The sequence below is a fragment of the Pogoniulus pusillus genome, chromosome 41 (assembly GCF_015220805.1).
Source record: "Pogoniulus pusillus isolate bPogPus1 chromosome 41, bPogPus1.pri, whole genome shotgun sequence".
NCBI classification, from domain to species: Eukaryota; Metazoa; Chordata; class Aves; order Piciformes; family Lybiidae; genus Pogoniulus; species Pogoniulus pusillus.
This window is the reverse complement of record NC_087304.1, coordinates 4,010,338-4,036,556: the sequence shown is the minus strand read 5'-3', so window position 1 is coordinate 4,036,556 and position 26,219 is coordinate 4,010,338. Positions and strand designations below refer to the sequence as shown.

Sequence of the window (26,219 nt, the reverse complement as noted above, 5' to 3'; positions counted from 1 at the left end):
TCTAGAAATAAAGATTCCCCAGTTGGGACTTTGCTGACAGTTTGGATGAGAAGCCAGGCAGATAAACCTTAGCCCTCCCTTAAAGCTGTTTCATTTGCTAATAGCAGGGAGAAAATAGGTATGGGGTGGTGCCAGGAGCTATTTTTGTCACACCTTTTCTGTTGACAATACAGAATCAGAGAAGCAGTCAGGGTTGGAAGGGAGCACAAGGAGCAGGCAGTGCCAACCCCTGCCATGCCCAGGGACACCCTACCCTAGAGCAGGCTGCACACAGCCTCAGCCAGCCTGGCCTCAAACACCTCCAGCCATGGGGCCTCAACCACCTCCCTGGGCAACCCCTGCCAGGCTCTCACCACTCTCCTGCTCAACAACTTCCTCCTCACCTCCAGCCTCACTCTCCCCACCTCCAGCTTTGCTCCATCCCCCCCACTCCTGCCACTCCCTCACAGCCTCAAAAGTCCCTCCCCAGCTTTTTTGGAGCCCCCTTCAGATGCTGGCAGGCCACAAGAAGGTGCCCTGGGAGCCTCCTCTGCTGCAGCCTGCACAGCCCGAACTCTTTTGGTCTGTGCTCACAGCAGAGCTGCTGCAGCCTCTCAGCATCCTCCTGGCCCTGCTCTGGACACTCTCCAGCATCTCCACAGCCCTCTTGGCCCAGGGGCTCCAGAGCTGGATGCAGCACTCCAGGTGGGGTCTCAGCAGAGCAGAGGGGCAGAATCCCCTCCCTGGCCCTGCTGGCCACACTGCTGCTGCTGCAGCCCAGGCTCTGCTTGGCTCTCTGGGCTGCAAGTGCACACTGCTGGCTCCTGCTGAGCTTCTCCTCCAGCAGCACCCCCAAGTGCCTCTGCTCAGGACTGTTCTCCAGGCTGGCACTGCCCAGCCTGGATTGGTGCTTGGCATTGCCTTGTCTCAGCTGCAGGACCTTGCCCTTGGTCTTGTTGAACCTCCTGAGCTTGGCTTGTGCCCACCTCTGCAGCCTGCCCAGCTCCCTCTGGCTGCATCCTGCCCTCCAGCCTGGCTGCTGCACCACACAGCTTGGTGTGGGCAGCAAACCTGCTGAGGCTGCACTCAGTGCCTCTCTCCATGGCACCCACAGAGATGTTAAACAAGTCTTGATTCCAGAACTGATCCCTGATGGACTCCACTTGTCTCTGGCCTGCACTTGGCCATGGACCCCTTTGCAGGGAGAGACTCAGCTCCCTATGGAGGCTTTTGCATTCCTTCCCTGCTACGATCCAGCAGCTTCTATCGGTGCTGGGGGGGGGTTGCAGGTGGCTTAGTGGAAGCTGTTTAATTTTTTTTGCCCTAATGGTTTTCCTTGTGTCCTATTGCAGTGCACAGTTCAAGTCAAACTGGAGCTGGGGCATCGAGCCCAGCTGAGGAAGAAGCCTACCACTGAAGGCTTCACCCATGACTGGATGGTGTTCGTCCGCGGCCCGGAGCAGTGTGACATCCAGCACTTCGTGGAGAGGGTGGTCTTCAGGCTGCATGAGAGCTTCCCCAAGCCCAAAAGAGGTCAGTAAGCTTTGGGAAGGCACAATTATTCCCCCCAGAATCCCAGGAGGGATCTCTTAAGAGATAGAATCCAACCTCCCTCCCAAAGCTGGGGCAGCTAGAGAAGGTCGCGCAGGAACGCGTCCAGGTGGGTTCTGGATGTGTCTGCTGATGGAGACTTCATTACCTCTCTGAGCAGCCTGCTGCAGGGTTTCATCACTCTTAGAGTCATAGAATGGTTTAGGTGGCAAAGGACTTCAAAGGTCAGCCAGTTGAAACCCCCTGCTGTAGGCAGGGACACCTCCTGCTAGAACAGGTCACTCAAGGCATCATCCAGGCTGGCTTTGAACACCTCCAGGGAGGTTGTGGAGCACAGGTCTGGTTGACTGGACAGGGCTGGTTGACTGCTCTAGGGTAGGGTGTCCCTGGGCATGGCAGGGGGGGTTGGAACTGGCTGCTTCTTGTGCTCCTTTCCAACCCTGCCTGCTTCCATGATCCTGTGTTCTCACCCATCTCAGCAAGCCTGAGCACAGCCAGCACCACTGCTTCCTTTTCACCATCTACTTCTTCTCACCAACATATCCCAGCTGGGCACAAAGTAGCACACCTTGCAACTGCTTTTTGGCTCCCAGGAAGCTGAGTTGTGCTCCAACTTTACCACTTCTGTGTTGTCTTTTCAGTGTGCAAGGAGCCCCCTTACAAGGTGGAGGAGTCTGGCTATGCAGGCTTCATTATGCCCATCGAAGTGCACTTCAAAAACAAGGTAGGATCTGATTTCTGCTCCTTTTAATTGGTTTTGAGCTGTGCCAGAGCCTGAAACTGCCTGAAATGCTGTGACTGGTTTATGTGTGTGTGGTTTTTATTAGTCTAATAAAGAGATATTTAACTGGGGTGGGGGAGGGAGGGAAGAGTTGGGGAAGCTCCTGCCAGGCTTCCAAAAGAAAGCAGGAATGGGAGTTGTGTTGAAAGGTGATATCAGGACAGAGGTTCAGAGGTTGTGCTGAGCTTCTCTAGGCTGGAGAAGCCTTAAAGAGGTTGAGTTCTGCATGTTGAGAAGTAAATCAGACAGTGGTGATCAAATGGTGCCAGGTCCAGCTGGAGAGCTGTGACCAGTGGTGGCACCCAGGGATCAGTGCTGGGACCAGTCCTGATCAGCATCTTCATCAATGCCATTGCTGAGGGCACAGACAGACAGAGTCTGCTCAGCAGGTTTGCTGCTGGCACCAAGCTGGGAGGCTTGGCTGAGAGAGCTGCAGGCTGTGAGGCCATCCAGAGAGCCCTGGAGAGACAGAGCTGGGCACAGAGGAACCAGATGAGGTCCAACAAGGCCAAGTGCAGAGTCCTGCACCTGGGGAGGAGAAATAAACTGCATCAGTCCAGGCTGGGAGGTGACTGCTGGAGAGCAGCCCCAGGGAGAGGGAGCTGGGAGTGCTGGGGGAGAACATCCATGGGCAGCAATGTGCCCTGGGGGCCAAGAGGCCAATGGGGTCCTGGGGGGCATTGAGCAGAGTGTGTCCAGCAGAGCCAGGGAGGTTCTCCTGCCCCTCTGCTCTGCCCTGCTGAGACCTCATCTTGAGCACTGCCTTCAGTTTGGGGCTCCCCAGGTGAAGAGGGACAGGAACTGCTGGGGAGAGTCCAAGGGAGGGCTGTGAGGATGAGGAGGGGACTGCAGCACTGCCTGCTGAGGAGAGGCTGAGGGCTCTGGGGCTGCTTAGGCTGCAGAAGAGAAGACTGAGAGGGGATTGAATCAATGTCTGTCAATCTCTGAGGGCTGGGGGTCAGGAGGGGGGGACAGGCTCTGCTCACTGCTCCCTGGCACAGGACAAGCAGCAATGGATGGAAGCTGCAGCACAGGAGGTTCCAGCTCAGCACAAGGGACAACTTCTTGTCTGGAAGGGTCCCAGAGCCCTGGCACAGGCTGCCCAGAGAGGTTGTGGAGTCTCCTTGTGTGGAGCCTTTGCAGGCCTGTCTGGATGTGTTCCTGTGTGCCCTGAGCTGGCTTAGGTGGCCCTGCTGTGGCAGGGGGCTTGGACTGGCTGCTCTCCTTGGGTCCCTTCCAACCCCTGACATCTGTGAGCCTGTGAAATCAACAGTAAAAACCCCAGATAAAGCAATAAATGATGTCCTAAACATCTGTAAATCCTGTGACTGGTAATGTATTAGGGTGGGGGAAGGGAAAAAACCCAACCCAAACCCAACCAAAATCATTTAACTTGTAATGAGACCCATCCAGGCTGGTATCAGACCCATCCAGGCTGGTATCAGACCCATCCAGGTCCATACTAAAGAGCATTTTGCAGCTGGGCTCAAAATGTTGTTGTTCTGATTCAGTTCTCTTCCAATCTACAATAAAAACCCCAAACAACCAACAAAAAAAAACCAACCACCAAGAGAAAACAAAACATTGAAGATTTTTTTCAGTCTTGTTGCCAACAAACATCTTGAAAGTCAAAATTTGGCATTTCTTTGCCTCTTTGAAGTCTTCCCACAGAGGTCACAATCTGCATGGCTTGCTGGAGGTGATGCAAACAGGGCCTTGGGCACTCTGGACCTGTGAGTTTGGGTTCAGTTCAATTGGTTTGGTTCAATGTTGGATCTTTCTGCTCTTGATTACTGCTTAAATAAGGGGGGAGAGGAAAAAAATAAACTTCATTCTACTTTTTTATGCCTAAAAAGGGATCTTTAGGTAAGCTAAAAGTGTGACCACGAAGCCACATCACTGGGATGTGTTGTCAATCTCAGCCCTTTCAACCCTCTGAGCATCACCTGGCACAGGTGAATTGATTACTGCTTAAATAAAGGGAGGAGAGGTCAAAAAAGTCTCATTCTACCTTTTTTTGCCTAAAAGAGGATCTTTAGGTAAGCTAAAAGTGTGACCACGAAGCCACATCACTGGGATGTGTTGTCAATCTCAGCCCTTTTGATCCTCTGAGCATCACCTGGAACAGGTGAATTGATTACTGCTTATATAAAGGGTATAGAGGTCAAAAAAGTCTCATTCTGCCTATTTTTGCCTAAAAGAGGATCTTTAGGTAAGCTAAAGCCATATCACTGGGATGTGTTGTTAGTCTCAGCCCTTTCAATCCTCTGAGCATCACCTGGCACAGGTGAATTGATTGCTGCTTAAATAAAGGGAGTAGAGGTCACAAAAGTCTCATTCTGCCTATTTTTGCCTAAAAGAGGATCTTTAGGTAAGCTAAAAGTGTGACTATGAAGCCACATCACTGGGATGTGTTGTCAATCTCAGCCCCTTCAATCCTCTGAGCATCACCTGGTACAGGCTCACAGAATGCATCAGGCTGGAAGGGACCCTCCCAAGGGCATCTTTGTCCAACCCCCCTGCAGGCAGCAGGGACATTTCCAGCTTGCTGCCCAGGGCCACAGCCAAGGCTGATCCTGAATACCTCCAGGGATAAGGCTTCAACCACCTCCCTGGGCAGCCTCTGCCAGTGTCTCCCAACCCTCACTGTGCAGAACTTCCTCCTGATGGCCAACTTAACCCTGCCCTGCTCCAGTTCCAAGCCACTGCCCCTTGTCCTGTCACCACAGGCCCTTCTGCACAGCCCCTCCCCAGCCTGCCTGTAGGTCTCCTTCAGCTCTAAGGTCTCCCTGGCTGCATGGTTGGAAGCTGAGCTTGGTGCTTAGGACTGCTGGGAGCTTAGAAGGTGCCTGAGAGGAAGAGTTTGGCTCCTCTGCCTGCTGCTGCCTGCTGATGGTGGTGCCTTGAAGTGAGCTGTGGTGTCTGTCAGGAGGTGGAGTGGAAAGAGAGAGCCCAGCAGAGGCCACGAAGCTGCTGAGGGACCTGGAGCAGCTCTGAGGAGCAAAGGCTGAGAGCCTGCAGAAGAGCAACCCCAGAGGGGATCTCAGCAATGCTCAGCAAGAGCTAAAGGAGCTGTATGTGGGGGGAGGAAGAGGCTGGGGCCAGACTCTGCTGAGTGGTGCCCAGGGACAGTGGGCACAAACTGGCACCCAGGAGGTTGCATCTGACCAGGAGAAGAAACTCCTTTGGTGTGAAGGTGCTGGAGGCCTGGAGCAGGCTGCCCAGAGAGGTTGTGGAGTCTCCTCTGGAGAGCTTCCAACCCCCCCTGGGCACTGTGCTCTTGGGCAAGCTGCTGTGGGTGCCCTGTTTGGCAGGGAGGTTGAACTGGATGAGCTCCAGAGGCCCCTTCCTATCTCACCTTGTTGGGCTTGTGGGTTTCTTTCAGAGGTGAAGACTGGGATGTGGTAGAAGTGATCAAAGGTTGCATTTGAAACCTTTGCCATTCCTTCCCCTCCTCCTTCCCAACCTATTTTCTCCTGCATTGAAGCCCCAACCCTGTACTGCTTCAAGACCAAATGTTCCCCCTTGCTGCCTGGAAAGGTTGTTGGCAGTGATGGGGGAGCAGCTGCTGGCTGTGGGGCAGATATGGTTTGGAATCTGCCCTGGATTGATGGCAGCATTTGAGGCTCATCCTGGAGTGACTCTTTTCAAGCTGCTGTCAGAGGAGGTCAGTTCTGGGGTTGGGTAGAAGATGCTGTTGGTAGGTGGCAGGGCAGAGGAGCTGAGTGGCTCTTTCTTTTTTGCCCATCTGCTCCCCACATTCAAGCAGGTTTTTTGGTGGTGCTTTGAGTTGAAAGCAAAGAGCTGCAGAGGCTTTGGGATTTGTTTCTTGCTGCATGTTTAGGTGAGGAGGAGAAGGGATTGAAAGAGTGAACTAAGCTGGAGGGGGTTGAGCTTTGCCAGGCTTGGCTGAAAATTGGGTGGTTTTTTTTTCCACAGCTGAAGCCTCCTTTCTGAGCTGTTTCCTTTCCCTGCTCTAATTTGTTAGCAGGATGATAAATAGCAGTGGTCAGAGCCAGGATGCTCTTTGCTTTGGCTAAGGAACCACAGGGCTGTGCACTGCTAGCAGCAGTTTGACTGAGAGTGGCTTAAGAAGGGTTTTAATGAACTTGAGCAGGGAGATTTTCTTTGGCAACTTGGCACCAGGCTGCCCATTAACTCCTCCTGCTGGGGTAGCCTCTTCCTGCTGTTGGCTGTCTGGAGGAGCAGAATTGGTGCTTTGGGCTCTGCTGAGGCTTTTGGTGCCTTTCTGGCAGGCAGGGATGTGTCAGCAGGGGATTAAGTGAGATGCAAGAGGCTGTTCTGCTCCTCTCTGAGCACAGAATAGAATCTTTGGGTTGGAAAAGACCTCCAAGGTCATTGATTCCAACTACTCACCCAGGACTGCAAGGGCACCACTAAACCATGGCCCTCAGCACCACATCTCCATGGCTCTGAAACCCCTGCAGGGATGGGGACTCCACCATTGCCCTGGGTAGTCTGATCCAGGGCTTGACAACCCTTTGGGGGGAAGAGATTATTCCTCACAGCCAACCTAAAAACTCTGGGAAGACCTTAGGTGGCCTTCTGGTGTCTCTCTCTACCTTCACTGTCAAGAATTTCTTCCTCATCTCCAGTCTCAGTCTCTTTTCTTTCAGCTCAAAACCATTGCCCCTTGTCCTGTCACCACAGGTCCTTCTAAACAGTTCCTCCTCACCCTTCTGCTACTGAAATCACAGAGGGAACCAGGCTGGAAAAGACCTCTGGGATCATTGAGTCCAACCTAGTGTAGAATCATAGAATCAGGCAGGTTGGAAGAGAGCTCCAAGCTCAGACAGCCCAACCCAGCCCCCAGCCCTGCCCAGCCACCAGACCATGGCACTCAGTGCCCCAGCCAGGCTTGGCTGCAACACCTCCAGCCACAGCCACTCCACCACCTCCCTGGGCAGCCCATTCCAGTGCCAATCACTCTCTCTGCCAACAACTTCCTCCTCACATCCAGCCTCAACCTGCCCTGCCACAGCTTCAGCCTGGGTCCCCTTCTTCTGGCCCTGGCTGCCTGGCAGCAGAGCCCAACCCCACCTGGCTACAGCCTCCCTGCAGGCAGCTGCAGGCAGCAATCAGCTCTGCCCTGAGCCTCCTCTGCTGCAGGCTGCACCCCCCCAGCTCCCTCAGCCTCTCCTCACAGGGCTGTGCTCCAGGCCCCTCCCCAGCCTTGCTGCCCTTCTCCAAACACCTTCCAGCACCTCAACATCTCTCTGGAATGGAGGGGCCCAGAACTGGGCACAGCACTGCAGGGGTGGCCTGAGCAGTGCTGAGCACAGGGGCACAAGAACCTCCCTTGTCCTGCTGCCCACACTGCTCCTGAGCCAGCCCAGGCTGCCATTGGCTCTGCTGCCCACCTGGGCACACTGCTGCCTCCTCTGCAGCTCCTCTCTGCCAGCACCCCCAGCTCCCTCTCTGCCTGCCTGCTCTCTGGCCACAACAATCCCAAGCAGCACTACAGGCTGGGGACAGAGTGGCTAAGTGTAGAGCCCTGCCCTTGGCCTTGTTCAGTCTCATCCCCTTGGCCTCTACCCACCCATGCAGCCTGGCCAGGTCCCTCTGCAGAGCTCTGCTCCCCTCCAACAGCTCCACAGCTGCTCCTAGCTTGGTGTCATCTGCAGACTGACTGATGATCACCCAACCCTTCTAATTAACTAACCCCTGGCACTAAATGCCTCACCCAGCCTCCTCTTAAACACTTCCAGGGATAGGGAATTCACCACCTCCCCAGGGAATGCAGCTCTAAGCTCTTCCTGGAGCCTTCTCTTCTCCAGGCTGAGCCTCCCTCTGCTTCTTTCAGCCTGCCCTCATCATCCCAGTGGCCACTGGTGGCTCGCTGGAGCCTTCTCCTTCACAGGTAGCTGAACCTGCAGAGCAGCTGCTGGGGGCTCAGTAGGTGGAATGCTGCAGCTTTTGAGAGCTCTGTTGACTAATGCCAGGGGCTGCTTGGGCTGCCAATGTCAGTTGTGCTATTTTTATGCCCAATTCCTTTGTGTTCCTTCCTGTAAGGAGGGCTGCTGCTAGCAGCTCCTGGAGCTCTGCTCAGCCCAGGCTACAACAAATGGGTTGCTGTTTCTGCACTGCTCTTCCTTTGCCTTCCCTTCCCTCTCCCCTCCCCCCCCTCCCCCTACTCCATTTCAACAATCTTCAGACTTCATTCACAGCCTCTTTGTCTCCTGCTCCATCTCTTTGTAGTGAGGGATGCTGGAATCTGGAGGCTGCAGGACAGGTAGAGGCTTTGCTGTTCATCCCCTCACAGCTCTTTGCTTTGCATCCTAATCAAACGAGCTCAATCCTCCCCCTACAACAAAAGCTAAAGGTCTTGGTTGTACTTTGGTGCTGTTCTCCTGTCAGGCAGCTGATATTAATGCAGCATGGCTAAGATGTTGTATTAAAGTCTCTTTAAAGCTCCTAGCTCCCAATTTCAGTGCTGGAGATAAAAGGCTTCTGGTATTTACATAATGGATCTGTGTAACTTGGGCTGCTTCCATCAGGGAAGAGAGGAGCAAAGAGAGCAGAGAGATCAGGTGGAAGTTCCCCCTCCCCCTCTCCCCCCCTTTTAGTATGTTTTAGGTTCAAAATAAACTCAAATATTTGGACCTCTTCTTCTGTATTTATAGGTGTGAGAAACACATCCTCAGCTCCAGCCTAACCCTGCTCTCCCTCAGCTTCAAACCATTCCCCCTTGGCCCTGCCTCTGGACAGCCTCAGGAAAAGTCTCTCTGCAGCCTTCCTGGAGGATTCCTTCAGGCACTGGCAGGCAGCTCTGAGGACCTTCTGGAGTCTTCTCCAGGCTGCACTCCCTCAGCCTGTCCTTACATCAGAGCTGCTTCAGGCCTTGGATCATCATCAATTGCAGAGAGATGCTGAGGTGCTGGAAGGTGTTTGGAGAAGGGCAGCAAGGCTGGGGAGGGGCCTGGAGCACAGCCCTGTGAGGAGAGGCTGAGGGAGCTGGGGGGGTGCAGCCTGCAGCAGAGGAGGCTCAGGGCAGAGCTGATTGCTGCCTGCAGCTGCCTGCAGGGAGGCTGTAGCCAGGTGGGGTTGGGCTCTGCTGCCAGGCAGCCAGGGCCAGAAGAAGGGGCTCCAGGCTGAAGCTGTGGCAGGGCAGGTTGAGGCTGGATGTTGTTAGGAAGTTGCTGGCAGAGAGAGTGATTGGCACTGGAATGGGCTGCCCAGGGAGGTGGTGGAGTGGCTGTGGCTGGAGGTGTTGCAGCCAAGCCTGGCTGGGGCACTTAGTGCCATGGTCTGGTGGCTGGGCAGGGCTGGGGGCTGGGTTGTGCTGTTTGAGCTTGGAGCTCTCTTCCAACCTGCTTGGTTCTGTGATTCTGTCCTCTTGAATGGCTCCAGGAATAGATCCTCAGGCACATCCCTGAGCAACCTATTCCAGGGTCTCCCCACACTCCTTGGGCAGAACTTCCTCCTGCTCTCCAACCTAAACCTCCTGCAGGAGAAGAGAGGGAAAAAAAAATCATGGAATGGGTTGGGTCCAACCTGCTTCATTCTATGATCTCTGTGACCTCCTCTGGCCTCACTCCAGCATCTCCACATCCTCCTCCTCCTCCTCCTGGGGACACCAGAACTGAACACAGCCTTCAAGCTGCCTCTGAACACTGCTTGGGCTGTTCACTTGGAAATATCCTGGTTTGAGGACCAGTCAAACGAGTTGTGCCAGCCTGGAATAAAAGCAGCAAGGATTGTGGTGGTGGTGGTGGTTGGGTGGGGGGGGGAGGTGGTGGGGTTCATTTCTAGACCTGTGAGGGCTAAAGGAGTGGATCAGGCTGGGCTCTGTGGTGGAAGGGAAGTGATGTTGGGAGTCATTCAGTAACCAGGAGGCTGCTTCCTTGGTGTGCTCGATTATTTTCCTAGATAAGTTTGGTTTATGGCTGCTTTTTCCCCCCCCCCCCCAGCTCCTTCTCCCAAGTGATTTATGAGCTCTCTGCAGCACCACCACCCCGGCCAAGCTCTTTTTGATTTGAGCTGAGTGGCAAAGGGCACACCCAGCCTCCAGAACACCGCCAGCAGATTGGAACAAAGGACTTGGAGGGGGGGAAGAGAGAAAAACAAACCAACAACCCACAAAAGTCAAAGCCCCTCCTCTTAGTGGAAAGTGCCCAAAAGAGCTTTAACCCCATCCTGTCCTGCTCAGGCTTCTCTTTCGAGCAGCATCGGAGAATGGGAGAGGTTGGAGATGGAGGCAAGGCTCACAGATGTCAGGGGTTGGAAGGGACCCGAGGAGATCATTGAGTCCAAGCCCCCTGCCAGAGCAGGACCATCCAAGCCAGCTCAGGGCACACAGGAACACATCCAGACAGGCCTGGAAAGGCTCCACACAAGGAGACTCCACAACCTCTCTGGGCAGCCTGTGCCAGGGCTCTGGGACCCTTCCAGCCAAGAAGTTGTCCCTTGTGCTGAGCTGCAACCTCCTGTGCTGCAGCTTCCATCCACTGCTGCTTGTCCTGTGCCAGGGAGCAGTGAGCAGAGCCTGTCCCCCCCTCCTGACCCCCAGCCCTCAGAGATTGACAGACATTGATTCAATCCCCTCTGAGTCTTCTCTTCTGCAGCCTAAGCAGCCCCAGGGCCCTCAGCCTCTCCTCATAGGCCATGCCCTCCAGCCCCCTCATCATCCTCACAGCCCTCCTTCTCCAGCAGTTCCTGTCCCTCTCCATCTGGGAAGCCCCAAACTGAAGGCAGTGCTCAAGATGAGGTCTCAGCAGGGCAGAGCAGAGGGGCAGGAGAACCTCCCTGGCTCTGCTGGACACACTCTGCTCAATGCCCCCCAGGACCCCATTGGCCTCTTGGCCCCCAGGGCACATTGCTGCCCATGGATGTCCTCCCCCAGCACTCCCAGCTCCCTCTCCCTGGGGCTGCTCTCCAGCAGTCACCTCCCAGCCTGGACTGCTGCAGTTTATTGTTCCCAGGATCACCTAGAGAAGGTCACAGAGTGTCAGGGGCTGGAAGGGACCTCCAAAGCTCAGCCAGTCCAAGCCCCCTGCCAGAGCAGGAGCACCCAGAGCAGAGCACACAGGAACACATCCAGGAGTGTTCTCAATGTCTCCAGAGAGGGACCCTCCACAGCCCCCCTGGGCAGCCTGTGCCAGGCTCTGGCACCCTCACAGGCAAAAAATTCCTCCTCATCTTTAAATGAAGCTTCCTCTGCCTCAGCTGCCACCACTGCCCCTTGGCCTGGCACTGGCATCCCCCAGCAGAGCCTGGCTGCAGCCTCCTGCCACTCACCTACACATCTTGAGAACCACTGCTGAGGTCACCTCTCAGCTCCTCTGCTCCCAGCTCCCAGCCCCAGCTCCCTCAGGCTCTGCTCCTAACAGAGCTGTTCCATTGCCTTCAGCATCTCTGTGGCTCTGGGCTGGGCTCTCTCCAGCAGTTCTGTGTCCCTCTTGAACTGGGGGCCCAGAACTGGACTCAGTGCTCCAGATGTGGCCTCAGCAGGGCAGAGCAGAGGGGCAGGAGAACCTCTCTTAACCTACTCACCACAGCCCTGCTCATGCCCCCCAGACTGGCATTGCCCCTCCTGGCCCCCAGAGCACACTGCTGGCTCCTGCTCACCCCCAGATCCTGGATGGGCACAGCCACCCAGCTTGGTGCCATCTGCAAACTCACTGCCCAGAGCACAAAGGGAAGGTCCCACAGGAAGGCATCCAGGTGGGTTTGGAATGTTTCCAGTGATGGAGACTCCACCACCTCTCTGGGCAGGAGCTCCCTTCCAGCCCTGCCCATCTCTGGTGCACTTTCACTCCTCCATGCCAGGCGCTGGATGGGCATCAGAAGGTGGAATCACAGAACCACCTAAGAGTGAAGCTCAGCTCTACACATCCAGCTGCTGCTCAGGGGGGAGCTGTGGATGCTCCCTGCCTGAGCCAGGTTGGATGAGACCTTAAGCACCTTGGCTTAGTGAGAGGTGTTCTTGCCAGTGGCAGGAGAGTTAAGGCTGGCTGATCTTTGAGAGTTAGGACTGGCTGATCTCTGAGAGTTAGGACTGGCTGATCTCTGAGAGTTAAGGCTGGCTGATCTCTGAGAGTTAGGACTGGCTGATCTCTGAGAGTTAGGACTGGCTGATCTCTGAGAGTTAAGGCTGGCTGATCTCTGAGAGTTAGGACTGGCTGATCTCTGAGAGTTAGGACTGGCTGATCTTTGAGAGTTAGGACTGGCTGATCTCTGAGAGTTAAGGCTGGCTTATCTTTGAGAGTTAGGACTGGCTGATCTTTGAGAGTTAAGGCTGGCTGATCTCTGAGAGTTAGGACTGGCTGATCTCTGAGAGTTAGGACTGGCTGATCTTTGAGAGTTAGGACTGGCTGATCTCTGAGAGTTAGGACTGGCTGATCTTTGAGAGTTAGGACTGGCTGATCTTTGAGAGTTAGGACTGGCTGATCTTTGAGAGTTAAGGCTGGCTGATCTCTGAGAGTTAGGACTGGCTGATCTTTGAGAGTTAGGACTGGCTGATCTTTGAGAGTTAAGGCTGGCTGATCTCTGAGAGTTAGGACTGGCTGATCTCTGAGAGTTAGGACTGGCTGATCTTTGAGAGTTAGGACTGGCTGATCTCTGAGAGTTAGGACTGGCTGATCTCTGAGAGTTAGGACTGGCTGATCTCTGAGAGTTAGGACTGGCTGATCTCTGAGAGTTAGGACTGGCTGATCTCTGAGAGTTAGGACTGGCTGATCTTTGAGAGTTAGGACTGGCTGATCTTTGAGAGTTAAGACTGGCTGATCTCTGAGAGTTAAGGCTGGCTGATCTTTGAGAGTTAAGACTGGCTGATCTGTGAGAGTTAAGACTGGCTGATCTTTGAGAGTTAAGACTGGCTGATCTCTGAGAGTTAAGGCTGGCTGATCTCTGAGAGTTAAGGCTGGCTGATCCTTGAGAGTTAAGACTGGCTGATCTTTGAGAGTTAAGACTGGCTGATCCTTGAGAGTTAAGACTGGCTGATCTCTGAGAGTTAAGACTGGCTGATCTTTGAGAGTTAAGACTGGCTGATCTCTGAGAGTTAAGGCTGGCTGATCTCTGAGAGTTAAGGCTGGCTGATCCTTGAGAGTTAAGACTGGCTGATCTTTGAGAGTTAAGACTGGCTGATCCTTGAGAGTTAAGACTGGCTGATCTCTGAGAGTTAAGACTGGCTGATCTTTGAGAGTTAAGACTGGCTGATCTTTGAGAGTTAAGACTGGCTGATCTTTGAGAGTTAAGACTGGCTGATCTTTGAGAGTTAAGACTGGCTGATCTCTGAGAGTTAAGACTGGCTGATCTCTGAGAGTTAAGACTGGCTGATCTTTGAGAGTTAAGACTGGCTGATCTTTGAGAGTTAAGACTGGCTGATCTTTGAGAGTTAGGACTGGCTGATCTTTGAGAGTTAAGGCTGGCTGATCTCTGAGAGTTAAGACTGGCTGATCTTTGAGAGTTAGGACTGGCTGATCTTTGAGAGTTAAGGCTGGCTGATCTTTGAGAGTTAGGACTGGCTTATCCTTGAGGTCCATTCCAACCCACTCCATCAATCTCAGCCATGCTGCAGTCCCTCACAGCCTCCCCGCCCCTGATTTTGTGGCTTGCAAAGCTCCTCCACTCTCCAAGCTCCAAGCAGGAGGAGATCCCAAGGTGTTGTTTAGAGAGACTTTGAAGTGTGGATTCAGTTTGGCTTCCCTCTCACAGCTGCAGGATGTGGAGGTCCAGGGTAATTGAGAGAGATTTTCTCCCCCCCCCTCCTCTCCTCTTTGGCTTTCTCCTTTTTTTTCCCCCTTCTCTCCACCCTTTGATGGTTGTTTGGAGGCAAAACCCTTTGAGGGAGGGCCGGATGGGTGAAGGTTTAGAATGTCTTGAGCTGTAATCATTTAGCTGTTGGGGGAGGCAGTAAAGCCAAGAATGTTTATTTGCTGCCTTTTTGCTTTCAGACTCTCTTTGGTGTGTGCTGAGCTCTTTGAGCAGTGCTGTAATCTTAACTGTGCACTCAGGGGGGGGCAAAGAGGAGGGGGGGGGGGGGAGGATGATGCTTCTGATGGCCTGAGCTGCTACAAAAGATGTTTTAATGGTGATGGGACTGGGCTGGGGCTTGGTTCCCAGGGTGGTTGTGATCTCTGAGTTGGAGAAAGCTCACAGTGAGAAACTGTCTTAATTTTACAGCAAGTGGAAGCTCATCACCAGAGGTGCAATAAATATGTGGGAGCAGCTTTGAGGCTTTGGAGTCTCTCTGAAGACAAAAAGGAAGGGGGGGGAATAGGGGTGGGATGGCCAAGATAAAAGAGGCTTCTAGCATAGAAGCATGGAATGGGTTGGGTTGGATGGGACCTTCAAGCTCATCCAGTTCCAACTCCCCCTGCCATGGGCAGGGACACCTCCCAAGCAGATTCCCCCCTGCCTTGCCATCAACCAGCTCAGCAGCCAGCTCTGCCTGTGTGTGTGTGCTTGCAACTGGAGTTTAGAGCAGCAGCTGCTGAGGATCCCTCCCAGGTCCAATAAACTGCAATGAAGGATGAAGAGGAAGCTGAATGTGGCCTAGGAATTGTTTCTGCAATGCTTCTCCTGGCTTCCAACACGGAATAAATTGCTCTGGGATGTGCTAGCAAAAGCAGGCTGCAGCCAAAGGCTGTTAGCAGCCTTCTTGTCTTCTCAGAGCTCTGCTCTGGCACCTGCTTTGGTTGCTGTCAGAGCAGGAGGTGATCCAGGGGGCTGGAGAACCTCTCCTGTGGGGACAGGCTGGGAGAGTTGGAGCTGTTCAGCTTGGAGAAGAGAAGGCTCCAGGGAGACCTTAGAGCAGCACCCACAAGAGAGCTGGGAAGGGAGGGTCTGGAAGGGTTTGAGGTGATAGGATGAGGAGAAGTTTGGAACTGGAGCAGGGGCAGCAGGAGGAAGTTCTGCACAGGGAGGGTGCAGAGCTGCTGGAACAGGTTGCCTGGGGAGGTGGTTGATGGCCCAGCCCTGGAGACATTCAAGATCAGCCTGGATGTGTCCCTGGGCAGCCTTCTCTATCACAGTGTCACAGCATCATCAGGGTTGGAAGAGACCTCACAGCTCATCAAGTCCAACCCTTTAGCACAGAGCTCAAGGCCAGACCATGGCACCAAGTGCCACGTCCAGTCCTGCCTTGAACAGCTCCAGGGACGGCGACTCCACCACCTCCCCGGGCAGCCCATTCCAGTGGCCAATGACTCTCTCAGGGAAGAACTTTCTCCTCACCTCCAGCCTAAATCTCCCCTGGCACAGCCTGAGGCTGTGTCCTCTTGTTCTGGTGCTGGCCACCTGAGAGAAGAGAGCAACCTCCTCCTGGCCACAACCTCCCCTCAGGTAGTTGCAGACAGCAATGAGGTCTCCCCTGAGCCTCCTCTTCTCCAGGCTAACCAATCCCAGCTCCCTCCAGTTGGAGGTGTCCCTGCTGAGTGCAGGGGGCTTGGACAGGAGACCCTTGAAAGAATCCTTCCAACCCCTACCATTCTCTGAAGTGGGAATCTTGTCCTCCTGCAGCTAAAAGCCACATCTGAGCTCCTGACCCTCACTTTGCTCCCTCAAACACTTCAGCCCCAAACACTTTCCCTCCCAACTCTCTGACCTCATGCAGAAAGCCTCCCTGACCGCCAGGCTCTGCAGCTCGCTTCAGCTTTCCAGCATCTCCCCCCCCTGACTTCTCCCTCTGCTTGCCAAACTTCTTCCTTTCTTCCCAAAGTTCTTTCTTCGTTGCAGGAGGAGCCCAAGAAGGTTTGTTTCACCTATGACCTCTTCTTAAACTTGGAGGGGAACCCACCTGTGAACCACCTGCGCTGCGAGAAGCTGACTTTCAACAACCCCACCAAGGAGTTCAGGCGCAAACTGATCAAGGCTGGAGGGGTAAGTGGCAGGGAGAGGCCTGGAGAGCTGCAGAGCTGCTGGCTCAAGCAGGAGCACAGCAGCAGCCAGGCTGGCAAAGCCTCTCAGCATCCCCAAGGCCAATCTGTAACCCTGCTCCACAGCAGGCATCTTAAACCACCTCCCCGAGCGCCGCATCCAAACTCCAGCACCTCCCTGGGCAGCTCCTTACACACATCCAGGCTGGGTGACTCCAGCACCTCCCTGGGCAGCTCCTTACACACATCCAGGCTGGGGGCTCCAGCACCTCCCTGGGCAGCTCCTTACACACATCCAGGCTGGGGGCTCCGGCACCTCCCTGGGCAGCTCCTTACATCCAGGCTGGGGGCTCCAGCACCTCCCTGGGCAGCTCCTTACACACATCCAGGCTGGGGGACTCCAGCACCTCCCTGGGCAGCTCCTTACACACATCCAGGCTGGGGGCTCCGGCACCTCCCTGGGCAGCTCCTTACATCCAGGCTGGGGACTCCAGCACCTCCCTGGGCAGCTCCTTACACACATCCAGGCTGGGGAATTCCAGCACCTCCCTGGGCAGCTCCTTGCACACATCCAGGCTGGGGGACTCCAGCACCTCCCTGGGCAGCTCCTTACACACATCCAGGCTGGGGGACTCCAGCACCTCCCTGGGCAGCTCCTTACACACATCTAGGCTGGGGGACTCCAGCACCTCCCTGGGCAGCTCCTTACATCCAGGCTGGGTGGCTCCAGCTGCCCAGCAGTGCTTTCTCCAGCAGGCAGTGCTGAGCCAAGCCAGCAGCAGCCAATCTGCCCACAGGAATTTGGTGGGGAACAGTATCAAAGGCTTTTCCAAAGTCTAGGAATACAACACCCACAGCCTTTCCCTCCTCCAGCAGCCAGGTTAGCTTGGCCTAGAGGGACAAAGTTGCTCCAGGAGTTTGGGGATGTTTAATCTGCAGCCCAGCAGGCCACAGCTCTCCACCTTTCATCTAAAGGCTGACCCAGGCAATTTTATTTTCCACTCCACTGTCTGCAGCTGCAGAGCTTGAAGCAGAACTAAAGCATTGCTGATGAGATTGGTGACTCTTCAGCTTCCATTTCAATCCCACCATTAATATCAAAGCACTAAACCTCCTCCCACCTCCCAGGAATTGGAGCTGGGTGACTGTTGCAGACTGTCCAGCAGCAGTTCCACTTATCTGTGACCTTCCTCAAGAGAAAAAGGAAGAGGTTTCTACTCTCTTCCTCACTCAGTTTTGCCTTAGTGCTTCCCAGTCACTCAGTGTCCTCTCAAGCTGAGGTTGATTGCTTATGGCTTAGGTAACAGTGAAATGATGAAGGAGAAGTCCAGAGCAGGGTCAGGAGGATGCTGAGAGGCTGCAGCAGCTCTGCTGTGAGCACAGCCTGAAAGAGTTGGGGCTGTGCAGGCTGGAGCAGAGGAGGCTCCCAGGTGACCTTCTTGTGGCCTTGCAGCTCCAAAAAAGCTGGGGAGGGACTTCTGAGGCTGTGAGGGAGTGGCAGGAGTGGGGGGAATGGAGCAGAGCTGGAGGTGGGGTGAGTGAGGCTGGAGGTGAGGAGGAAGTTGTTGAGCAGGAGAGTGGTGAGAGCCTGGCAGGGGTTGCCCAGGGAGGTGGTTGAGGCCCCATGGCTGGAGGTGTTTGAGGCCAGGCTGGCTGAGGCTGAGGCTGTGTGCCCTCTAGGGCTTCTCAAAGCCAAGTGCAGAGTCCTGCTCCTGGGGAGGAGAAATAAACTGCAGCAGTCCAGGCTGGGAGGTGACTGCTGGAGAGCAGCCCCAGGGAGAGGGAGCTGGGAGTGCTGGGGGAGAACATCCATGGGCAGCAATGTGCCCTGGGGGCCAAGAGGCCAATGGGCTCCTGGGGGACATTGAGCAGAGTGTGTCCAGCAGAGCCAGGGAGGTTCTCCTGCCCCTCTGCTCTGCCCTGCTGAGACCTCATCTTGAGCACTGCCTTCAGTTTGGGGCTCCCCAGCTGGAGAGGGACAGGAACTGCTGGAGAGAGTCCAAGGGAGGGCTCTGAGGATGAGGAGGGGACTGCAGCACTGCCTGGTGAGGAGAGGCTGAGGGCCTTGGGGCTGCTTAGGCTGCAGAAGAGAAGACTGAGAGGAGATTGAATCAATGCTTATCAATAGCTGAGGGCTGGGGGTCAGGAGGGGGGGACAGGCTCTGCTCACTGCTCCCTGGCACAGGACAAGCAGCAGTGGATGGAAGCTGCAGCACAGGAGGTTCCAGCTCAGCACAAGGGGGAACTTCTTGGCTGGAAGGGTCCTAGAGCCCTGGCACAGGCTGCCCAGAGAGGTTGTGGAGTCTCCTTGTGTGGAGCCTTTGCAGGCCTGTCTGGATGTGTTCCTGTGTGCCCTGAGCTGGATTGGGTGGCCCTGCTCTGGCAGAGGGGTTGGACTCAATGATCTCTTTGGGTCCCTTCCAACCCATCCTGTGAGCCTGTATTAGCAATCCAGGAGACTTTGCTCATCCATCACTTCTCTCCTCTCTATTGCTAGGTGATGGTCATGCCAGAAGGAGCAGAAGCAGTTTCAAGACCAAGCCCTGACTATCCAATGTTACCTACAATCCCACTCTCTGCCTTCTCTGATCCCAAGAAGACCAAACCATCCCATGGGTCAAAGGTCAGTGAAGCATACTTCTGGGGCAGCCTGAGGTGAAGAAGTCATTCAGGACCTGCTGCTAAGAGCTTGTCCTGGCACCTTCCAGTTCTGAAAGCCTCTTCCTTGCACTCCAGAGCTCACTACTGATGGTCTGGAGCTTGGCTTCATTCAGGAGTCCTCTTCCTGATTGCTTAGCAGCTGGTTCTGGCCTCTTGCTTGCACTCCAGAGCTCAATCCTGATGGTCTGGAGCTTGGCATCATTCAGGAAGCCTCTTCCTGATTGCTTAGCAGCTGGTTCTGGCCTCTTGCTTGCACTCCAGAGCTCAATCCTGATGATCTGGAGCTTGGCTTCATTCAGGAAGCCTCTTCCTGATTGCTTAGCAGCTGGTTCTGGCCTCTTGCTTGCACTTCAGAGCTCACTCCTGATGGTCTGGAGTTTGGCTTCATTCAGGCATCATTCAGGAGTCCTCCTCCTGATTGCTTAGCAGCTGGTACTGGCCTCTTGCTTGCACTCCAGAGCTCAATCCTGATGGTCTGGAGCTTGGCTTCATTCAGGAAGCCTCTTCCTGATTGCTTAACATCTGGTTCTGGCTGCTTCCAGCTCTGAAAGCCTCTTCCTTGCACTCCAGAGCTCACTGCTGATGGTCTGGAGGTTGGCATCATTCAGGAAGCCTCTTCCTGATTGCTTAGCAGCTGGTTCTGGCCTCTTCCTTGCACTTCAGAGCTCACTCATGATGGTCTGGAGGTTGGCTTCATTCAGGAAGCCTCTTCCTGATTGCTTAGCAGCTGGTTCTGGCCTCTTCCTTGCACTCCAGAGCTCACTACTGATGGTTTGGAGCTTGGCTTCATTCAGGAGGCCTCTTCCTGATTTGCTGAACTTCTCTACAGGGAAAATTTGGGAGGGAAAGTGAAATGTTGAGTGAGCCAATGTTAGCTGAGCCATTATCTTCCTCCTGAACTACTGTGGCTATAAAGATGAGTGAAATCCTAACTCCTTGGCTCTCTTCTGGCTGTGGGGACATGGAGTATTTCTGTCAAGTCTCCATGTGGTGCTGGTGGTGGTGAGTTTGGGGCCAGCCTGTGACCACAGCTTGCATTTGCCATGGCTCTGATTTAACCTTAAGTAAACCTCTCTTTAGCTGCTGGCTGTGAAGTCCACCTTCACATGGTGCAGCAAGAGCTGAGGTTGCTCTTCTCTACCTGCAGATTAAACCTGAGCTGGACATCTCCAGATCTTTATAGACCTCCTTTTGTAGACCTTGAGAGAAGGAAGAGGCCTCAGTGAAACCTGTTTTGTCCTGTCCTAATGTAGAAGTTTATCATAGAATCAGGCAGGTTGGAAGAGAGGTCCAAGCTCATCCAGTCCAACCTATCCCCCAGCCCTATCCAATCAACCAGACCATGGCACTGAGTGTCCCATCCAGGCTTGGCTTCAGCACCTCCAGGGATGGTTCCTGCTGTCACTTTCTGCCCATCAGTTTCAGGGGGGAGCTTTGGTGTTCATCCAGTCCAACCTATCCCCCAGCCCTATCCAGTCAACCAGACCATGGCACTGAGTGTCCCATCCAGGCTTGGCTTCAGCACCTCCAGGGATGGTTCCTGCTGTCATTTTCTGCCCATCAGCTTCAGGGGAGAGCTTTGGTGTTAATCCAGTCCAATCTATCCCCCAGCCCTATCCAATACCCAGACCATGGCACTAAATGTCCCATCCAGGCTTGGCTTCAGCACCTCCAGGGATGGTTCCTGCTGTCAGTTTCTGCCCATCAGTTTCAGGGGGGAGCTTAGGTGTTCATCCAGTCCAATCTATCCCCCAACTCTATCCAGTCAACCAGACCATGGCACTGAGTGTCCCATCCAGGGTTGGCTTCAGTACCTCCAGGGATGGTTCCTGCTGTCAGTTCCTCTCCATCAGCTTTAGGGGGGAGCTTTGGTGTTCATCCAGTCCAACCTATCCCCCAGCCCTATCCAGTCAACCAGACCATAGCACTAAATGTCCCATCCAGGCTTGGCTTCAGCACCTCCAGGGATGGTTCCTGCTGTCACTTTCTGCCCATCAGCTTCAAGGGGGAGCTTTGGTGTTCATCCAGTCCAACCTATCCCCCAACCCTATCCAATACCCAGACCATGGCACTGAGTGTCCCATCCAGGCTTGGCTTCAGCACCTCCAGGGATGGTTCCTGCTGTCACTTTCTGTCCAGCTTTAGGGGGGAGCTTTGGTGTTTTGCTCAGGGGTGGATAAGTGAATCAGACTTCTGTGGGTGGATGTCTCCATGAACCAGAGGGTGACTTCTCAGCAGGTGGTTTAGGATCCCCTGCAGAGTTTGGTACCTCCCTTACCTGTGTCTTTTTGCTGTGTTTCAGGATGCAAACAAAGAAAGCAGCAAAGCCTCCAAGCCACACAAAGTAACCAAGGAGCACAGAGAGAGGCCGAGAAAAGACTCTGAGAGCAAAAACTCCTCCAAAGACCTCGAAAGAGAGCAAAATAAGCCTCTGAAGGACTCCTCCAGAAAGCCAACTGAGAGTAAACTGCCTAAGGAGGAGAAGGCACCTCCAAAAGCTGCTTTCAAGGAACCAAAACTGGCCGTGAAGGAGACCAAACTGGAGAACACTTCTCCAAAGGGTGGGCCACAGCCGGAGTTGAAGTCTTCCAGCAAGAGGCCTTCCAACGTGGAGTCACCAAAGCCTAGTGCCAAAAAGCAAAAGAAGAGTAGCTCCAAAGGGGTAAAGAATATCCTGGGGACATCTCCCAGAACCTCATCTTCCTCATACCCAGAGAAGAAACAAACCAAGGAGAAGATGAATGCCAAAGTGGAAAAGGTAAAAGCTGAAAGCGAGGCCAAGGAGATCAAAAAGCCTGTGGAGATGGAGGAGTCCAACTCTGAGGATGAAACTTCTTTCAAGTCAGAGGTGAGGTTGGGATTTGCCCTTTCACCAGCTGTTTTCTGGCTGCTGCTGGTTTGGAGTCTCTGGCTCCCCCCCCCCCCCCCCCCCCCAAAAAAAAAGCTGTTCACAAAGATGCCCTCAAAGATGCAGGACCAGGATGGCAAATGTTTAGGCTGGGTCCTCTTTGAAACCCTCAGTGTTAAGCCTTTAATTAATGCCCCCCTGGCTGCCTTCCCACACTGTCACCACCACCACCTGCAGGCTGTGGGCTTGGCTCTTGCTTTGGGTAAGGGGTGGCAGAAGTGGTGCCCAGCTCAATGGCATCCTGGGCTGGCTCAGGAGCAGTGTGGGCAGCAGGACAAGGGAGGTTCTTGTGCCCCTGTGCTCAGCACTGCTCAGGCCACCCCTGCAGTGCTGTGTCCAGTTCTGGGCTCCTGAATTGCAGAGAGCTGTTGAGGTGCTGGAAGGTGTTTGGAGAAGGGCAGCAAGGCTGGGGAGGGGCCTGGAGCACAGCCCTGTGAGGAGAGGCTGAGGGAGCTGGGGGGGTGCAGCCTGCAGCAGAGGAGGCTCAGGGCAGAGCTGATTGCTGCCTGCAGCTGCCTGCAGGGAGGCTGTAGCCAGGTGGGGTTGGGCTCTGCTGCCAGGCAGCCAGGGACAGAAGAAGGGGACAGAGTCTGAAGCTGTGGCAGGGCAGGTTGAGGCTGGATGTGAGGAGGAAGTTGCTGGCAGAGAGAGTGATTGGCACTGGAATGGGCTGCCCAGGGAGGTGGTGGAGTGGCTGTGGCTGGAGGTGTTGCAGCCAAGCCTGGCTGGGGCACTGAGTGCCATGGTCTGGTGCCTGGGCAGGGCTGGGGTCTGGGTTGTGCTGTCTGAGCTTGGATTCTGTGATTGATCTCTGGAGGTCCCTTTCAGCCCCTTTCATGCAGTGATTTAGAAGCAGCTAACCACAGGCAGGGACATGCTTTGTACCTGCTCGGGATGAGATGTTTCTGAAGGTGCTCTGAAGTCAGGCAAGGAGGAAACAGTTTCAGTTTTGCTTCTGGGAATGAAAACCAAAACCACAACACAAGAAACCAGCCCCAATATTCAAACGGAACTAAACCTCCTCCCCACCCCTAGCCCTGACCTGTAAGAAATCTGCTGTTGGCTAAAGCTCCAAATCCAACCTCATGCCCTTGAAGCCTGAACTAAGTCGTGGTGTAAAACATAAACCAGAGGATGTTCTCCTGCTCCTATTTTTAAGAGCTGTCTAAATATTTTCTTTGCCTTTTGCTTTTTGAACAACTCAGAACATTCCTCACCCTCTGCCTGCTGAAAAGCTTCTTCCAAAAGGAGGCAAAGAAACAAAGCAGGAGGAGAAAGACACAACTGAAACCCAAACTCTGACAGCTTTTGGCTCGTGTGGTCTGTGTTTTGCTAGGGAGAAGTTCTACCTCTTGACAGTCAGGGTGGGGAGACTCTGGAATAAGCTTGCCCAGGGAGGTTGTGGATGCTCTCTCCCTGGAGGTGTTCAAGGCCAGGCTGGATGAAGCTTTGAGCAACCTCTTGGGTCCAAAGGAGGGTCATGAAGATGATCAGAGGGCTGGAGGAGCTTCCCCGTGGACACAGGCTGAGAGACTTGGGGCTGTTCAGCCTGGAGAAGAGAAGGCTCCAAGGAGACCTTAGAGCAGCCTGCCAGGACCTGAAGGGGCTGCAGGAGAGCTGAGGAAGGACTTGTGACAAGGGCTGGGAGTGGCAGGGTGAGAGGCAATGGATTTGAGCTGGGAGAGGGGAGAGTGAGACTGGAGATGAGGGAGAAATTGGTGAGGGTTAGAATGATCTGAGCTGGGAGAGAGGAGATTGAGACTGGATATGAGGAAGAAATTGTTGAGGGTGAGAATGATTTGAGCTGGGAGAGAGGAGATTGAGACTGGAGATGAGGGAGAAATTGGCGAGGGTGATTTGAGCTGGGAGAGGGGAGAGTGAGACTGGAGATGAGGGAGAAATTGGTGAGGGTTAGAATGATTTGAGCTGGGAGAGGGGAGAGTGAGACTGGAGATGAGGGAGAAATTGGTGAGGGTGAGCAGCCACTGGCACAGGTTGCCCAGGGTGGTTTTGGCTGCCCCCTCCCTGGAGGTGCTCCAGGCCAGCTTGGATGAGGCCCTGAGCACTGCTGCTGTGTCCACAGCATCTGCTGCAGCCCTGCCCTGCCCCCCACCCCCACCCCAAGCTTTCTGTGCTGCTGTGTCCTCTCTTACACCACCTCTTGTGTCTGTTGGATGCCTGACAGAGACATTTGAGTGCCAGCCCGGGAGGAGGGAAAGCAAAGCTCCATGTGATGGAGGTGGAACCCTGGCAGCCGCTTAGCTCAGCTCAGCCTCCTCTGGCCCTTGAGGCTGAAGGCTCTGCCTGCGCCGTGCAGCAGGGGAGGTTGCTTGAGCTGCTTTTCTACCCTGGGAGGTGCTTTGGTTTTGGCTGCCAGCAGCACAGCTCGCAGCTGCCTGGGTCCTGCTGGTGCAGCTGCCTGGGTCCTGCTGGTGCAGCTGCCTGGGTCCTGCTGGTGCTGCTGCCTGGGTCCTGCTGGTGCTGCTGCCTGGGCCCTGCTGGTGCAGCTGCCTGGGTCCTGCTGGTGCAGCTGCCTGGGTCCTGCTGGTGCTGCTGCCTGGGTCCTGCTGGTGCTGCTGCCTGGGTCCTGCTGGTGCAGCTGCCTGGGTCCTGCTGGTGCAGCTGCCTGGGTCCTGCTGGTGCTGCTGCCTGGGCCCTGCTGGTGCTGCTGCCTGGGCCCTGCTGGTGCTGCTGCCTGGGTCCTGCTGGTGCTGCTGCCTGGGTCCTGCTGGTGCAGCTGCCTGGGCCCTGCTGGTGCTGCTGCCTGGGTCCTGCTGGTGCTGCTGCCTGGGCCCTGCTGGTGCTGCTGCCTGGGTCCTGCTGGTTCTGCTGCCTGGGCCCTGCTGGTGCAGCTGCCTGGGTCCTGCTGGTGCTGCTGCGTGGGTCCTGCTGGTGCTGCTGCGTGGGCCCTGCTGGTGCTGCTGCGTGGGCCCTGCTGGTGCTGCTGCCTGGGTCCTGCTGGTGCAGCTGCCTGGGTCCTGCTGGTGCTGCTGCCTGGGTCCTGCTGGTGCTGCTGCCTGGGTCTGTGCGGTGCAGCTGCGTGGGTCTGTGCGGTGCAGCTGCGTGGGCCCTGCTGGTGCAGCTGCGTGGGTCTGTGCGGTGCAGCCGCGTGGGTCTGTGCGGTGCAGCTGCGTGGGTCTGTGCGGTGCAGCTGCGTGGGTCTGTGCGGTGCAGCTGCGTGGGTCTGTGCGGTGCAGCTGCGTGGGTCTGTGCGGTGCAGCTGCCTGGGTCTGTGCGGTGCAGCTGCCTGGGTCTGTGCGGTGCAGCTGCCTGGGTCTGTGCAGTGTAGCTGCGTGGGTCTGTGCGGGGCAGCCGCCTGGGTCTGTGCGGGGCAGCCACATGGCTGGAGCGCAGCAGCAGCTGGAGGTGGAGCGGGGCCCGGAAAGTCTTCGCTCAGCTTTGGCTGCTGCAGCAGCAGTGTTGTGCAACAGGCTGCGGGGCTGCGGCTCCAGCTGACAGCTTCGCAGGCTGCTGTTGAAGGGAACAGCCTCGCTCTGCCTTGTGCTGCTGGCACCGGAGCTGCTGTGACTGCAGCGGGCTGGAGGAGTTCCTCTTCCATTTCGGCTCCCCATGAATGTTGCTTGTTCTTTCCTTTCCCTTTTACTCCATTTTCTCCTTTCCCCCTTTCCTCACTCTTTGTCTTTCCTTTTTGCCCCTCTCTTCTCCCCCTTTGCCTTTGCCCCCCTTTCCTGCCCCTTTTCTCTTGCCCCCTTTTCCCTTGCCCCTTTTCCTTCCCCTTTTCCTCCCCCTTTTCCCTTGCCCCCTTTCCTCCCCCTTATCCCTTGCTCCCCTCTTCTCCCTCTTTTTTCCTTCCACTCTTTCCTCCCCTTTTTTTTCTTGCCCCCTCTTCCTCCCCCTTTTCCTTTTCCCCCCTTTCCTGCCCTCTTACCCTTTCCCTTTCCCCCTTTCCTCCCCCTTTCCATTCTCCCCTTTCCTCCCCTTTTTCCCTTTCCCCCCTTTCCTCCTCCTTTTCCCTTTCCCCCCTTTCCTCCTCCTTTTCCCTTTCCCCCCTTTCCTCCTCCTTTTCCCTTTCCCCCCTTTCCTCCTCCTTTTCCCATTCCCCCCTTTCCTCCTCCTTTTCCCTTTCCCCCCTTTCCTCCTCCTTTTCCCTTTCCTCCCCCTTTTCCCTTGCCCCCTTTCCTCCCCCTTGTTTTCCTTCCCCCTTCCCTGAGCTGGCCTCACGCTTGGCTGCCTGGAGGCTGGCGGTGACAAAAGGGAGAGGCTGAGATGTGAGGGCAGGATCCCTTTGCTCCTTTGTCGGCTCTGCTTTTGTCCCCTCAGGGTGGCAGCCTCCGGAGCAGGCAGAGCATGTCCAGCAGCGGCAGAGCAGCAGGGCAAGGCCAGAGGGAGGGCTGGGAGCCTGCACAGCTTCCAACTTCTGCTGCATGGCTGCTGTGGAGTCGTTCCTAGGCAAGACCTGCTGGGTTCTGGGGAAGGAAGGAGGTTAGGATGGAATCCCTGGGAGCTGTGCTCCCTTGTCAGGAAAATATTCCTCAATCAT

General features: G+C 55.1%; 1 protein-coding gene across 1 annotated transcript in view; it reads left to right on the top strand.

Annotated features, from left to right (window-relative positions):
- Positions 1-26,219, top strand: part of MLLT1 (MLLT1 super elongation complex subunit) — a 44,152-nt gene that overhangs the window by 6,354 nt on the left and 11,579 nt on the right. The window contains exons 2-6 of the mRNA XM_064175150.1: positions 1,332-1,512; positions 2,172-2,254; positions 16,010-16,153; positions 18,647-18,772; positions 21,113-21,658. Coding sequence (XP_064031220.1) covers positions 1,332-1,512; positions 2,172-2,254; positions 16,010-16,153; positions 18,647-18,772; positions 21,113-21,658 — 1,080 coding nt within the window. The remainder of the gene's footprint in view (positions 1-1,331; positions 1,513-2,171; positions 2,255-16,009; positions 16,154-18,646; positions 18,773-21,112; positions 21,659-26,219) is intronic.